We start from the raw sequence: 15,376 nt of genomic DNA, 5'->3' as shown, positions 1-15,376 counted from the left end.
TCTCCTTGTTTTATTTCTAGCCACCATCAATAGTTACAGATGAGGTGTGCACTGCATGTGATTTCGACCGTCCAGGCAAAACTTGTCTACGAAAACTTGAATGGGTTTGGCGGGGAGAGACATTCATGGCAAAGAAAAGGTATAATTTCTGTGTTTAGATCTTCCCATATATCTATAGGCTGTATCCATAAAAAGACTAACTGATGATTGTGCCTGGACATCACCTTGAATAACTTCAGTGACTATTACCATTTGAAGAGGCAAATTGAGTCTGAGTTTGTTGATGGTGCCGATGGTCAGTTGAAAAAATCTTTTCTTGACCTTCCTAAGACAGAACAACAGTCAAAGCTAAAAGAACGTCTAAAAAAATACTGTCAGAAGGTAGATTTCTCACTTTCTTGGTAGATATGTTTGCATAACTGATGCCCAAGAGACTAAACTTTGCTTTCTTCTGCAGGCATATAAACGGGTACTTGAAAAGCCAGTCACTGAACTCCGAGAAGCAGGAATCTGCATGCGGGAAAACCCATTTTATGTTGACACTGTTCGTAGGTGAGCGGTTAAAATTTGTTATATCATAAGTTTTGTATACTAAATACTGAAAAAGATAATCTTTACTATGTAAGTGTAGATAATAGTTATGAAACAATGGAGGTGACTAGATGTCTTGTCTTGTATACGACCTGTGTACTTGGGCTATGCCTATTCTCAATTTTATTAATAAAACTCTTTTACTTATAAGAAAGATAGTAATGAAACACTGGAAGTGAATTCTCACTATGATATGCATTTGATAGACATGAGGTTGACAGATAAGACGAATCGTTTGTGTATATCTGCGTTCCCAAATTACTTTGTTACTTCTTTTCTCTCTTTTTTTTCCCACTTATATTTGCTTTTGTTCCTGCTCAAGCTTTCGGGATCGAAGGTATGAATACAAAGGACTTAACAAGGTTTGGAAAGGGAAGTTGTCAGAAGCCAAGGCTAGTGGAAATTCTATAAAAATCCAGGAAGCACAAGTATGGAATTATTCTTCAGCTTGTTGAGTAATTGGAAAATAGCCATTTTAGTGACGACAAGTTACAAGTCTCATATTGTTATTGCAGGATATGGTAGTGCTTTATGATTCATTACAACTTGCTCATAAGTGTATTCTTAATTCGTTCTATGGATATGTCATGCGCAAGTGAGTTTGGGGACTTCCATTTTGTTTGAAATTCTTATTATATGAAGTTGCTGTTACAGTGACTTCTATGCTGGTCTTATCTTCAAAGTTATTTTTCTTTCAGGGGTGCAAGATGGTACTCAATGGAAATGGCTGGAGTAGTTACATATACAGGAGCAAAAATAATTCAGAATGCTCGCTTATTGGTTGATAAAATTGGAAAACCACTTGAATTAGACACAGATGGTATCTGGTGTGTGCTTCCTGGGTCTTTTCCAGAGAACTTTACTTTCAAAACCAAGTATGATCTGGCTCTTCATGGTTTAAGTAGTCATTGGTATCTATTAACTACTGCAGGTGTCAAAGTCCTTATCACTTATATGGCATTCATTGATATTTTGATATATATTACTTGTACATAGTCAAATTTAATGGTGTTATCCAACGTTTCATCTTAATTTGTGAAAATATGGTTGTTGGGTATCTAAAGACACTGACTACATCATATGGGAACACATATTTCAGAGACCTCAGGAAGAAGCTGACAATCTCATATCCATGTGTTATGCTTAATGTTGATGTGGCTAGAAACAATACAAATGATCAATACCAGGTCAGCTTGGGATCTTTTCCTAGAGTGTGTACTTCCTGATGTATTTTGTTCCATTCTGCTTATGCTTATATACTTATGTACTCATGCTGAGTATGCTAACTACGACATTTCTTGAAGTTCTAACTACTGTGTTTTACAGACGCTGACAGATCCTATCAATAAAACGTATATAACTCATAGTGAATGCTCAATTGAATTTGAAGTGGATGGTCCATACAAGGTAATGTTGATAGTTATGATTGGATTTGAACAACTTATTTGTTCTTCATTGTCTTTGCATTACCCTTATCACTAATCTTCATGTAGGCAATGATTCTTCCTGCTTCTAAGGAAGAAGGAATCCTTATTAAGAAGCGATATGCTGTTTTTAATGATGATGGAACCCTTGCTGAGCTTAAAGGTTTTGAGATCAAACGAAGAGGTGAACTGAAGCTCATCAAAGTTTTCCAGGTAACCTCTTATTTGGATACTCTCCTGCTTGTTACCTGCTATATAATTGGTCTTTTTTCTTCTTGCCTGTGGCATATTTTGAGAGACCTGTTGTATTATGAAGCCTTCCTCCGTCCTTGTAGGAAGGGGTGTAGTATTAGTTTCGGGTGTAGTATGTATACTGTAGCTTCTAAGGGAGTTTTGGGTGGTGTCTTAGTTTTGTGGAAACAAGGGGTTGGGGTAGTTACAGTGATTTGCTTTGCTGTGGGGAGGAGCGTTTTGTCCCAATTGGGCTTGGTGTATATTGGATGGACTTACTAGTCATTAGGAGTTCTCTATTAAGGGCTAGGTGTTCTCTCTTATATACACCCAGTGTACTTGGTTACACCTATTGATATTAATAGATTTTTACTTATAAAATATATATATATATATATTTTGAGAGACCTGTGTTACCTACCAAAAAAAAATTTTTTTTTTTCAAAGACCCATGTCATTGCTTTATGGAACCAACTTTTGCTTCTGAGGAAACTGGAAAAGAAACTCTACGTTCATTTTTGCAGTTGCTTTAGATGAATCTGATAATATGTTTTTCCAGATTGTCTTCTTCAATGCATATAATATTCTCTTTTTTGCTTTGGGCATTGGATAGAGACTGTTCGTTGGGAGGGATTAGAGATTTTTTCTTCCGTAAGTTATTACTTTGGGCATCGGCTTTTGTATTGGATGGGACCAGTTTTCATGATTTCTATGTTGCTTTTTCGAGTTCTTAGCTTGGAATTAGGTGTTTTCTCTTGTATACTCCCTGCGTACTTGGTCTATGCCTAATTACGTGGATTAATATATTTCTTTTTACTTCTAAAAAAAAAATCTATTTTTTGCAGGCTGAGCTCTTCGATAAGTTCCTCCATGGATCCACCTTAGAGGAGTGTTATTCAGCTGTAGCTTCTGTTGCAAACCGTTGGCTTGATCTTCTTGATGTACGTTAATGAATTGGGTTTAGTATTGCATATTGCTTTGTTTAAAGTATAGCACTGGGATTTGTTGTGGAACTCTTTTTTTCTCTCTTTTTATTTTATTGGCAATTGGATATCTTCAAGTCAGTCAGGATTGCTCAGTTTTTATGCCCTCTCATTCATTCTATCAGAATACTGATAAAAAAATTTCTCTTCTCAGAATCAAGGAAAAGATGTTGTGGACAGTGAGCTACTTGACTACATATCAGAGTCAAGCACTATGAGCAAGTCGTTAGCTGACTATGGTGAACAAAAGTCATGTGCAGTAACTACTGCAAAACGCCTTTCTGATTTTCTTGGTGATGCAATGGTTAAAGATAAAGGACTTCGCTGCCAGTATATAGTTGCATGTGAACCTAAGGTACATTCTTAATTCTAAGTCTGAATTTATCATGATGGATCTTTTCACGTTTTACTTAGCATATGCAGTTTCTTATCTTCTGATATTCATTAGGAATTTTCAGTGGCAAATCAAGGGAACAATCAGAAATAGGTTACTGTATTGATAATAGGGATCCGTACGTAATAAAAGGGTACATGATACTTCCCTCATGAGCTATCTACCATCTTTTTCTTACACCTTAAACTTCAATTAAGTGCGACTCGGACCCCCCCCCCCCCCCCCCCACTAGTAATTTCTGTCTCTATTTGGCCCCTCTATCAAGTGTCAACCAATATTAATATGGACAGAAATGTGTCAAAAAGACGAAAATGCCCTTAAAATTAAAAGCAAGCCCTTTAAGAATGATCTTGTCTTTTCTCATGTGTTTCATCTGAGTTAATGATTGTTTTATATAGATGAGGTAATATGTCACCAAAAACTATGGTATAGGGTTGAAGTTGCACTAAATAAAAGTTGTGAGTAATGCTACATGCAGTCGTAGAGTGTGAGCGTCATGCAATCGTTTTAAAAAAGAGTGAGGTCTACATTAAAAAACTATTATTTTTTTTATGTGGGTCCCGTATTTATTCACTTTTTTTAAAATGATTGCACGGCGCTTGCGCACTCATGACTGCAACTATCATTTCTCAAAAGTTTTTGGGTGTAAGTGAAAAAGGGATGATAGTTCATGGGAAGGAAAGTGCTATTTATCCTGAAAGAAAAGATAAGTTTATGTCATTGGGAACAGGTTAAAATAGCCAACAGTACTGGTTGGATTCAGGATTTTGTTGGCATAACATTGCAAGTTAAGTCTACAAGCATTTATTTTTTGTACTGAAGCCAGTCTATATACTTGTAGTTTGGAGTTCATGACTGAACACTCCTCACTGGCAGTGAAAAACGGAGGGAAGGTTATCTGTCACATTTTTGTTTCTGCAGTGTTTAGGTGAATTACCATGGGCAATATTGCAGCTCTATGTACATTAATATTATCAGTGTTACATTGACATGAGTTTTGTAGGTGTGGTTAGTTATATATACTCTTTGATTGACCCGGAAGGGTGTTGTGATAGTAGATTTGGCGTTTTGTTCTTTTTGTTGTCTTTCACCCAAAATGGATTACTGATCTAATTTGCACTACTGAGATAAGATGCAATGGGAAAGTTGTTCTAAATGTCTTAAGGAAAGAAAGAGCAATTTTATGCTCTTCTGGACCTCATGAATAATAAGCAATAGTGGCAGCAAAGCCGACATGTTCAATTGCATCATGTTTATTTTGCTGACAATGTCACCATCGGAGACATTGTTATTTGTCACAAAAATGCTTCTTTGCCTTGGTAATTTCATCAGCCTTTTTTACTCACTTCATCCATGCCTCGACCCCAGCTAAAATTATATGGAACTCTCCTTGATTTAAGTTGCTCTTTTGCTATTACACTGGTGAACCCACTCCTGTGAAAGGTCTACTCCGTCAAGGTTAATCAGTCTTTCGCTCAATAACACATCCACTATCTAATCATTTGACAGAAAATTTCAGCTCCTCATCTTCTTCTTGGTAATTAGAAAACGACGCCTTCAAAATTCCAACATCACTACTTAACCTGGCAGTCATTGTGGACTCTTCTCTCTTTCCTCTCAATGCTTTTCTTTCTTCTTCTCTGCAACTTCTCAGAGAGATTTTGTATGCCTTATAATTGTAAGTTCACAATTTTTTTGGTAAGTAATTGTAAGTTCCATATGGAAACATTTTTTCTCAGTGTCTTTTAATTAAGCCATTTGTTTTTGCGTATCACTTCCTAAATTTATGGAGTACTACTCATGATGTGATGTCATTGCTTTTTTTTTTTGTTTTTCCTTGGTGATATGGATTACTGCTATGCAAGTTTCATCTCTATTTGCTATCTCAGTAACTGTTTTTCTAATAAACGGCATAGTTATGTTCAGTTTTCTTTCCTTTTTTCTTTTGCTTATCTTGGGGGGCATTTTGATGGAAACATTTTTTATGTTGGCTGAGTAGGGGACACCTGTAAGTGAGCGTGCTGTTCCTGTTGCAATATTTGAAACTGATGCAGGTAAAGTTCTTCCATTTTTTTCTTAAACTTCATTTTCTGTTTGTTTGTTTATTGAAGAAAGGGGGTAAAATGTTCAAATTTGCAGAAATAATGAAGTTTTATGTACGAAAATGGTGCAAGATCTCATCGGATGTTGGCATTCGATCCATTATTGACTGGTCTTATTACAAGCAACGGCTTAGTTCAGCAATTCAGAAAATTATCACCATTCCGGCAGCAATGCAAAAGGTTTTGTTACTTTTTCTTTGTTGAGGTTATTTACCTCCCTTTCTCTTTTGCATGCCTTGTATCATATTGTTTGAATTCTTCAGGTTGCAAATCCTGTCCCTAGGGTTGTACATCCGGATTGGCTGCATAAGAAGGTTCGTGAAAAGGAGGACAAGTTTCGACAACGTAAATTAGTTGACATCTTCAACTCATTGAACAGAGATGATCTGTTAAGAAAGAACAGTGATCCTGTTGACACCAATGTTGTGAGCAATGAAGAAATCATCGAAGATTTGGAAGACTTTCGAAACAAAAGCAGCAGTTCTGTAAATGGACTTAGACCGATTGTTCGTAGCTATAAAGTTAATGATGAACAGCATTTGGTCAAGAAAAATGGCCAAGTACACTCTGTGCAAAACAAAACTGGTCATAGTGAAAATGTGCTTCAAGAGTCTCCACAATTGCACCAAAATGCTCGCTCTTCTGAAAATATTGACAGGAATGTGGATTACCAACGATGGCTTGAACTGAAGAAAAGAAAGTGGAAAGATACTCTGGAGAGAAGGAAGAGGCAAAGGTATGCTATTCTTTGTTACCTACATATGAAGGCTTGGATGCAGATTGAGATATGGTACAAAATGTCATCCTATGGATACAGAGATTTTCCTAGTACAACCTTCATTCTGAGAACCAGAGTTTTACATAAAATTGTTTATAGAATGGGATGTGATTTATAGTTAGGTTTAAATATTTACCTAAAAGGTCACACTTATTTGTGCTCCATCTGAAAGTTCAGAGGGGTTGATCATCCTTATTAGCTTCAAAGGATGTTAGGTGGTTTGCTTTTGTGAAAAATCTATCATGGCTAGTGACAATTCAAAAGTGGAAAGCATGAACATAAAAAAAAAAAAAAAAATAAGGAACTTCCATAATTTATTAAAATCAATCCATACCATCAACTATTGTCAATGACTTCAAGATGGTTGATGTTGCTTAGGCTGTATGTCAGTATTACCATCCAAATTTTATGGGAAAACAAACACATGCTTGATAATTTATTTTGGATTGATCAAATATGTGGTTCCCCTCACCAATTGGATGCAGATCTGGATGACTGTGATTTGTTTGTGTGCCTCCTTATTGTGAGCAGATATGTTTTACCCTATGGTATTAATAATCTACTACATATGTAATGGCACTGGCTTTTACAGATTGAGCAACTCAAAGACTCGACACTATGGTACTGGTGTTTCTGAACTGCTGGGTGGAGTGATAAATCAGAAAGATACTCTGGAAAAATCTGGTGTCAGTTCATATTTTAGGAGGCATGAAGTAGCCCTGACACGCTGCCACTGGCAGGTAATATGCCTTTAATTCCTTTTGAATGTTTGGGCTGAATGATTAGAATGTGAAAGCTTGATCTCATCTATCTATGGTTCAGGTTGTACAGCTAGTTCGGAGTTCAGAGAATGGCCAATTTTTTGCCTGGGTTGTTGTAGAAGGATTCATGCATAAGATTCCTATAACTGTTCCCAGAGTATTTTACCTCAACTCAAAAGCACCTGTAACTGAAGAGTTTCTGGGAAGGCGTGTCAACAAGATTCTTCCTCATGGAAGGCATAGCTATAACTTATATGAGGTATGCCTGGTGTTGTGGCTTTTATAGTTTTCATAATGGTCCTTTCATCTGATTTTATTTTTCACATTCAAGGTCTGAGGTTTTGATTTTCTTCTGCTTTGATGAATTTTAATAGGTTACAATCGATGAAGATCAATTTAGAAAATATAGTAAAAAACTTGCAGCCCTCCTGGCAGACCCTGAAGTTGAGGTTAGCACTCGGTAACCAAGTACATTAATCATTTCATAAACAAAAAAGATAAAAAAAGTAATATTTGATTCTTGTTTTTGTACCTCGTTCATATTACTGGTCATCATTTACGGTAAATGTCACAAGTTTCTTGGACTTCTTTCATGTTATTTCTGCTTGCATTTGTTGTGATGGCTATGAATCATTATGACATTTTTAGCAAATCTATTTTATGGTTTTTAGTTCAGTGTTTTCTTATTGTGCATTGACAGTAATGTGGGGTATTATTTGTAGATAACAAACCAACCTTACTAGATTAGTTCCCTATATAAGGGACTGTTGCAACTCTAACCATATTATCACATTACACAGAATTTCAGCTAGCCAGAAAAAGAAAAAAAGGTTACAACTTTAGGAATGGATATGGTAAGTTGGAAAGATGGAAGGAATCTTTGAGTGATGAGGGAAATTTGAATTTGAATTTGAATTGGAGGAAGTCAAGACTCCTAAAAGGAAGGAATCACCTTAGGGGGGCCTTGAGAGATTTTAGGAATTGGATGAGTGATTGGAGGGATGAAGTGATTCTAGGGAAGTTCTTAGAATTAGGGGATTGGATGGGATTGAGTCAACTATTCTTGAATTAAGGAAGTTGCCAAAGAGGACTCTTGATGGATGGCTAGGTCAATGGATTAGATGATGGACTTGGCTAGGGTTTGTGTTTAGGGCTTTGGAGTTGGGGTAAGGATGTGGTCGGCTAGGGTTGGCCCAACAAGGTTAGAGAGTGATTCTAGGAAGTTGTTCCTAAAATCTAGAAACTCAATTTGGAAAGGATTTGGCCGAGAATGGTGAAGTGTTTGGGTCAACTAGGGCTCCTAAATTATAGGAACACTAGTTTGGCAAGTGGAGTGGGCGGTTAGGTCAAGTCTAAATAAGGCAAGTAGTAGCCGAATTGGACTTGGCACCAAGGGGGGAAAAGTGTGTTTCGGCTAGGCTAGGGTTTGAAGAGGCAATTCAAATATGGTAAGTGACAAACAATTTGTTGGTAGACTTTGGTGGCTTAGATGGATTGGAAGAACAAAAATTATGAAGAACACAAAGAACAAATGAAGAACACTTTGAAGAACACTCAAGAGCAAAAGCAATAATACTTAACTACTTGAATGAACCAAAGAACAAAAAAGATAATTCAATACTTGATTCCCGAATTGCACAAGAATTGAATAAACCTCATATATTGATAAACACAACTTGGATTCACGAATTGCACCAAGTTACAAGAACAAGATAGATGGATTGAACCACACCTATTAACGAATTGCAAAGTGTGATCCTCTCTTTGGGATTCACGAATTGCACCCAAAAAGCCCAAGTGCTCTTGCACCGAAAGATGATCTCAAGAACAAAATAGTCTACTCACTAGGGAATTTGCCAAAAGATGTGAATGCAAAGACTAAGGGTCCTATTTATAAGGATTACAAGTTGGAAACCCCCTATAGGTCCCTTGAAAAATAAATAATTAAATAAAAATTAATAATAAAAAATAACATAGTTGGCATGGGCCAAGTTGACCCATGGCATGCATGAGCCCATGGGTGGGCTAGGCTGGCTGACAGGGCCCTGGGCTGGTCTGGGCGCTGGGTGCTGGGGCGCTGGGCGTGCTGGGGCGTGCGAGCGCGCTGGGCGTGGAAGAGGCGTGCGCGCGGGGTGCTGCGTGCGCTGGGCGTGCTTGGTAGGAACCCATGTCTTGTGGCCCATGGTCAAACCACTAGCCAAGTCAAGACAAGGTTGGACAGTCCCAAAACAGGCCCACGGGTATGCCATGGGGCCTACCTTGACATGCCCAGGATGCCCAAGGAGGTTGGTGACCAAACCAGCCCATTCAGCAGGGCCAGCGCACATAGCACGCACAGCCCAGCGCGCCCAGCACGCATGCCGCGACCTCGCGCCCCGCGTGCGCAAGCCTTGACCGCGCCCCGCGCGCGAGCGCAGCGCCCCGCGCGCACGCCTCGCCCACGCCTAGCGCGCGTGCAACGCGCAAGCCCCGCGCACGCGCCCCAGCGCCCAGACCAGCCCAGGTCCCTGTCAGCCAGCCTAGCCCACCCTTGGGCTCATGCATGCCATGGGTCAACTTGGTCCATGCCAACTATGTTATTTTTTATTATTAATTTTTATTTAATTATTTATTTTTCAAGGGACCTATTGGGGGTTTCCAACTTGTAATCCTTATAAATAGGACCCTTAGTTTTTGCATTCACATTTTTTGGCAAATTCCCTAGTGGGTAGACTTTTTGTTCTTGAGATCATATTTCGGTGCTAGAGCACTTGGGCTTTTTGAGCGCAATTCGTGAATCCCAAAGAGAGGATCACACCTTGCAATTCGTGAATAGGTGTGGTTCAATCCATCTATTTTGTTCTTGCAACTTAGTGCAATTCGTGAATTCAAGTTGTGTTCATCAATATATGAGGTTTATTTAAATTATTGTGCAATCCGTGAATCAATAGTTGGAGTGTTATCTTGTTCATCTATTATCTATCCCTGTCCATATATGTTCTTCATCTTGTTCATATATTTTCTTGCATATCAAAATATCCTTAAATCATAAAAAGAGTCTTCATATTCTTTGTTGAGTCTATTCATTCATAGTGTTCATCCATTATTCATTGGTGTCATCCATTCAATCCAAGCCATACACAAATTTCGACCACCATAGAGTTTGTCATCATTTCCATAAGTTTGTCAAACTTACCATAAATTGTTCCCTCCATCAAACTTGCCCTAGCCGAAACACTCTCGCAATTTGCATTCAAATTCAAATTTCAGCAATCACTTGCCTTATTTGAATTTGCCCTAGCCGCCCATTCCACTTGCCAAACTAGCGTTCCTATAATTTAGGAACCCTAGTTGACCCAAACACTTCACCATTCTCGGCCAAATCATTTCCAAATTGAGTTCCTAGATTTTAGGAACAACTTCCTAGAATCACTCTCTAACCTTGTTCGGCCAACCCTAGCCGACCACATCCTTACTCCAACTCCAAAACCCTAAACACAAACCTTAGCCAAGTCCATCATCTAATCCATTGACCTAGCCATCCATCAAGAGTCCTCTTTGGCAACTTCCTTAATTCAAGGAAAGTTGACTCAATCCAATCTAATCCCTAATTCTAGGAACTTCCCTAGAATCACTCCATCCCTCCAATCACTCATCCAATTCCTAAAATCCCTCAAGGCTCCCTAAGGTGATTCCTTCCTTTTAGGAGTCTTGACTTCCTCCAATTCAAATTCAAATTCAAATTTCCCTCATCACTCAAAGATTCCTTCCATCTTTCTAACTTACCATATCCATTCCTAAGCCAACCAGACCCTAGCATCATCCTAAGCTCAAACCCTAAGCCATCTCTTGCTAATCTCGAAATCCATTTTAGCCACCCCACAAAACCCTAGCTACACTACACCATACTTACCCAAGTCACCATCCAAGTGGCCCAAACATCAAGGGTAAACCTTAGGCATTCCCATTGCATCACACACCCTTAATCCTAAGCCAATCTTCCAAGACCACACCTACCCTTCTTCCTCATAGTCCACGGCAACCCTAGTTGCTTCCAACCCGAACCATAACCTCATTTCATCCGTTTCACCCTAGCCTCCATCATCTCGGCACTTCACTCAAGAACAAGTCTAGCCACCCACGTTGATTTGTCTTAGCCTAAACACTTAGCCTACCCAAATACATCATCATTCCATCACCCAAACACCACCATTTTGTGGAAGGCCAACCAAGTTGGCAAGGTCACTCAGTCGTCATCTTCACTAAGGCAAGCTAGTGGACCTTAGTGTTTGGGACAAGACCGGGGTCCCTAACAGTGCTGCGCGCTGTGGGAGCGCGCGGCATGCGTGTTGGGCGCGCTGGGCTGTGCGTGCTGTGCGCGCTGGCCATGCTGAATGGGCTGGTTTGGTCACCAACCTACTTGGGCATCCTGGGCATGTCAAGGCAGGCCCCATGGCATGCCCGTGGGCCTGTTTTGGGGATGTCCAACCTTGTCTTGACTTGGCTAGTGGCTTGACCATGGGCCACAAGACATGGGTTCCTACCATAAGCACCCAAGAACCATCTCTCGCCACCACAAAGGACTTAAATTCAATGTTAACAACATTCGGAGCTACCATTTTCCTATCCATGCACTCACAAATCACTCAGTCAATCTCCCCCAGACATCATCACTCAGCCACTGACTTCTATGCTATCAAAAGTATAGAACGCAAGCCTAAAGTATATAATCATCCCCTTATTAAATCATTGTATAGCTCCCCTTTGGTTCTTATTTATATTTGAAAAATTTTACTTTTTCTGTGTAAAATAATTAGTTTTATGGTTGCAATAGTTTTATAGAGCTTTCACATATGCCAATAAAAAATATATTTCAGCCTTAAAAGCTTCCGCACATCGTTATTTTTCCTCCAAATGCTGGTAAAAACTGTATCTGTGTTTAAAGCTTCCACATATTCATATCATAATTTTCAAGCATTTTTAAAAAAATGAAAATTTTTCTGAGGACAAAGGAAATAATTTTTTTGAGAGGATTCAACTCTAAGGTTAGTACATTGAAATTTTGAACTTCTTATGAGTAGGGCTAGAATAACTTATATGCTACCAATTGGAGTTCTAATTTGAAATATCTACTTGAGTGGTTGAATTGCATATGTTAGTTTGATTAGAATGCAATCCTTTGTCAGGGGATATACGAAACGAAGGTTCCATTGGAGTTCAATGCTGTCCTCCAGATTGGTTGTGTCTGTAAGGTGGAAAAAACAGCCAAGAAACGAAATGTTCAGGATGGCTGGAGTCTAAGTGAACTTCACATGAAGACTACAACGGAATGCTCTTATCTGGAACAATCCATCTCTTTCTTTTACTTGTATCACAGCATGTCAGAAAGGCGAGCTATATGCATTGGGTATTTTCCTGCATCAAGAACAATATTGGTTGTGGTGGTTAATCCTTATCAAAATAAAGATTTATCACCATTATTTCTTGAAAAACAATTCCGTGAAGCTTGCCAAGCTGTGTCTGTTGAAAAGCAGCCTTCAAGTAATGGTGTCGTTTTCAAGTTGGACTATGTTGGATATGTTAAGGATGCTGAAAAGATTTTGCAAAGGGCAATAAATGAGCACAGACATCAGCACCCTGGGCCTACAATTGCTGTTATTGAATGCCCAAATCCTCAATCAATGAAGTCAGGTATACGAGCTCTAGATGATTTCCCATGTGTGAACATTCCTTCCAATGCTCGTGATAGTCACTATCAAGTTCTTGGGTGGCAACAAGTGGCTGCAAAAATAGGGATGCAACGGTGTGCAGCTTCATCCCAATGGTTGAATGAGAGAATTTCTCTCTCGAAATATGCCCATGTACCAGTAGGGAATTTTGAACTCGACTGGCTCATCTTTACAGCAGATATTTTCTTTTCAAGAGCACTACATGATCAGCAACAGGTACTTTGGATATCTGATGATGGTGTTCCAGATCTAGGAGGCATTAATGAAGAAGAGACCTGTTTTGTTGATGAGGTCCATCAACCTGTTATTACATACCCTGGCGCATATAGAAAAATAACTGTGGAGCTAAAGATTCATCACCTGGCTGTAAATGGTCTTTTAAAAAGTAACCAAGTGAATGAAATGGAAGGAGGTGCTTTGTTAGGATATGACCAGGACATGACTTCTGGAGTACATATTCTGAATGAACAAGGTGGCTTTGATGAGGATACTGCATGTGCACCTGCATTTCGTATCCTAAAACAGTTGATCCAAAGGTGCCTTGCGGATGCAGTCACATTTGGAAATGTATATGCTGATGCAATATTGCAACATCTCTATCGATGGCTCTGCAGGTTGCAGTATCTTAACTTTAATTTTTATGGTTATTGTTTTTGGTTCAAGTAATTACCTCTTTCCCTTTTATATTGCAGCCCTCAATCAAAACTTCATGACCCAGCTCTTCACCGCATTCTTCACAAGGTAAATACTTGTTGGATTACATAGGGTGTTTCCTTGTGACATGAAAAATGTTCTAGGGTGCACAGACTATAAGGTTGCTCACTAGGTTTGTTTTTTTTTTTTTTTTTTTCCTTTTACTTTTTCATTCTCTTGACAAAATGTCTCATATTCCTCTTACAGAGAAGTAATCAAAAGAATGATTACAATGATTTAGATTCTGTTCTACATAATTGGCCCTTTTATAACTGTCTGTACATGTAAAAGCAGGCGTGCAATGATTTATGACTGCTTTTGATTCTTCTTAATATCTACAGGTGATGCGGAAAGTGTTTGCACTATTGTTGGCAGAATTTCGCAAATTGGGTGCCAAAATTGTTTTTGCAAACTTCTCAAAGATTATTATAGACACGGGCAAATTTGATCTCTCTGCTGCCAAGGCTTACTGTGATAGCTTGCTTAAAACTCTGAAAGCTAGGTAGGTTTCCAATTTTAAGTAGATTATTGCAATTTTCTTCCATCCCATTATTTTTTATCTTCGTTTACAGAGACCTATTCGAGTGGATTGAGTTTGAGCCGCTGAATTTCTGGCATTCCCTGCTTTTCATGGATCAGGTTTTGTCACCTTCGCCTTGTTTGTAACTTGGTTTGTGCTGGATTGGATTTTTATGAGTTTTTTATTATCTTTTATTTTTATAAGTTTTTTTTTTATCGGTAAACAAATTTTTATTAATCAAAAGAGTAGGCAAGAGTCCAAGTATACAAGACATATACAAGAGCAATACCTAAGCATGCTAGTTTAGTGATACAAGAAATTCATGAAAGGTCATGCCATGAAAATCAATTACAATCGACCAATGGAGTAAAGTATTAAAAAATAAATTTCTAATCTCATCCATTGACCGCTCTGTCTTCAAAACTTCTTTCATTCCTCTCCCTCTAAAACCACCACCATAGGCATATTGGGACCATCTTCCATTGATGCAATTTGAGAGTTTCCTTGAATGCCTCTCCAAGAAGCTAGGAGGTCGCTTACCCTTCTCGGCATCATCCAAGTTAGTCCCAACTGATCAAAGACTTCATTCCACAAAGTCATGACAATCTCACACTGAAGTTGTAGATGATTAACGAACTCTCTGCTCTTCTTGGACATACAATACCAATCCGTGACTATGATTCGACGTTTCTTCAAGTTGTCTAGAGTGAAAATCTTCCTCAAAGAAGCCGTCCATACAAAAAATGCTGCCTTTGGAGGTGCCGTTGTCTTCCAAATGCTCTTCCATGGGAATGGATTTGTGTTGTGTGTGGTCATGGTTTGGTAGAAAGAGCAGACTCTGAATGTCCCTTTCTTAGAGGGGCACCAAAAGATCTCGTCTTCAACTCCCCCCAACAAACGGGTGGAGTACACAAGGTTAAAGAACGCCGAAAAAGTGTCAATTTCCCAATCTTGTTCATCTCTGAGGGATGTAACATTCCATTGGGGAATACTATTGGAGATGATTAATAGATCCGCAATCGAGGCTTCTTTCATTCTTGCGAAGCCATAAGAGAAGAAAATCTAGTAGTGTTGTGGATGGTTGACCATTCATACAAAGATTTAAGCATATAATTTTTAGCTCCAGTCGTGATCTCTCATGGTCTTTAAAATCGCAGCAGCATTGAGTTCGTTTCAAATACATCAAGCACA

The 15,376-nt window shown here is 38.8% G+C and overlaps 1 protein-coding gene across 2 annotated transcripts in view; it reads left to right on the top strand.

Annotated features, from left to right (window-relative positions):
- Positions 1-15,376, top strand: part of LOC121239687 (DNA polymerase epsilon catalytic subunit A-like) — a 38,812-nt gene that overhangs the window by 17,913 nt on the left and 5,523 nt on the right. The window contains exons 16-36 of one of the 2 annotated variants that reach the window (XM_041136963.1): positions 21-139; positions 240-381; positions 458-552; positions 914-1,019; positions 1,107-1,186; positions 1,290-1,466; positions 1,691-1,778; positions 1,918-1,998; positions 2,085-2,228; positions 3,092-3,187; positions 3,384-3,584; positions 5,623-5,677; positions 5,763-5,905; positions 5,989-6,461; positions 7,096-7,243; positions 7,326-7,523; positions 7,639-7,713; positions 12,430-13,586; positions 13,665-13,713; positions 14,007-14,167; positions 14,238-14,304. In XM_041136963.1, coding sequence (XP_040992897.1) covers positions 21-139; positions 240-381; positions 458-552; positions 914-1,019; positions 1,107-1,186; positions 1,290-1,466; positions 1,691-1,778; positions 1,918-1,998; positions 2,085-2,228; positions 3,092-3,187; positions 3,384-3,584; positions 5,623-5,677; positions 5,763-5,905; positions 5,989-6,461; positions 7,096-7,243; positions 7,326-7,523; positions 7,639-7,713; positions 12,430-13,586; positions 13,665-13,713; positions 14,007-14,167; positions 14,238-14,304 — 3,855 coding nt within the window. Of the gene's footprint in view, positions 1-20; positions 140-239; positions 382-457; positions 553-913; positions 1,020-1,106; positions 1,187-1,289; positions 1,467-1,690; positions 1,779-1,917; positions 1,999-2,084; positions 2,229-3,091; positions 3,188-3,383; positions 3,585-5,622; positions 5,678-5,762; positions 5,906-5,988; positions 6,462-7,095; positions 7,244-7,325; positions 7,524-7,638; positions 7,714-12,411; positions 13,587-13,664; positions 13,714-14,006; positions 14,168-14,237; positions 14,305-15,376 lie in introns of both variants that reach the window. The other variant, XM_041136962.1, reaches the window with a different exon arrangement.

This window comes from Juglans microcarpa x Juglans regia, chromosome 7D (assembly GCF_004785595.1).
Source record: "Juglans microcarpa x Juglans regia isolate MS1-56 chromosome 7D, Jm3101_v1.0, whole genome shotgun sequence".
NCBI classification, from domain to species: Eukaryota; Viridiplantae; Streptophyta; class Magnoliopsida; order Fagales; family Juglandaceae; genus Juglans; species Juglans microcarpa x Juglans regia.
This window is presented reverse-complemented; position numbering and strand designations above follow the sequence as displayed.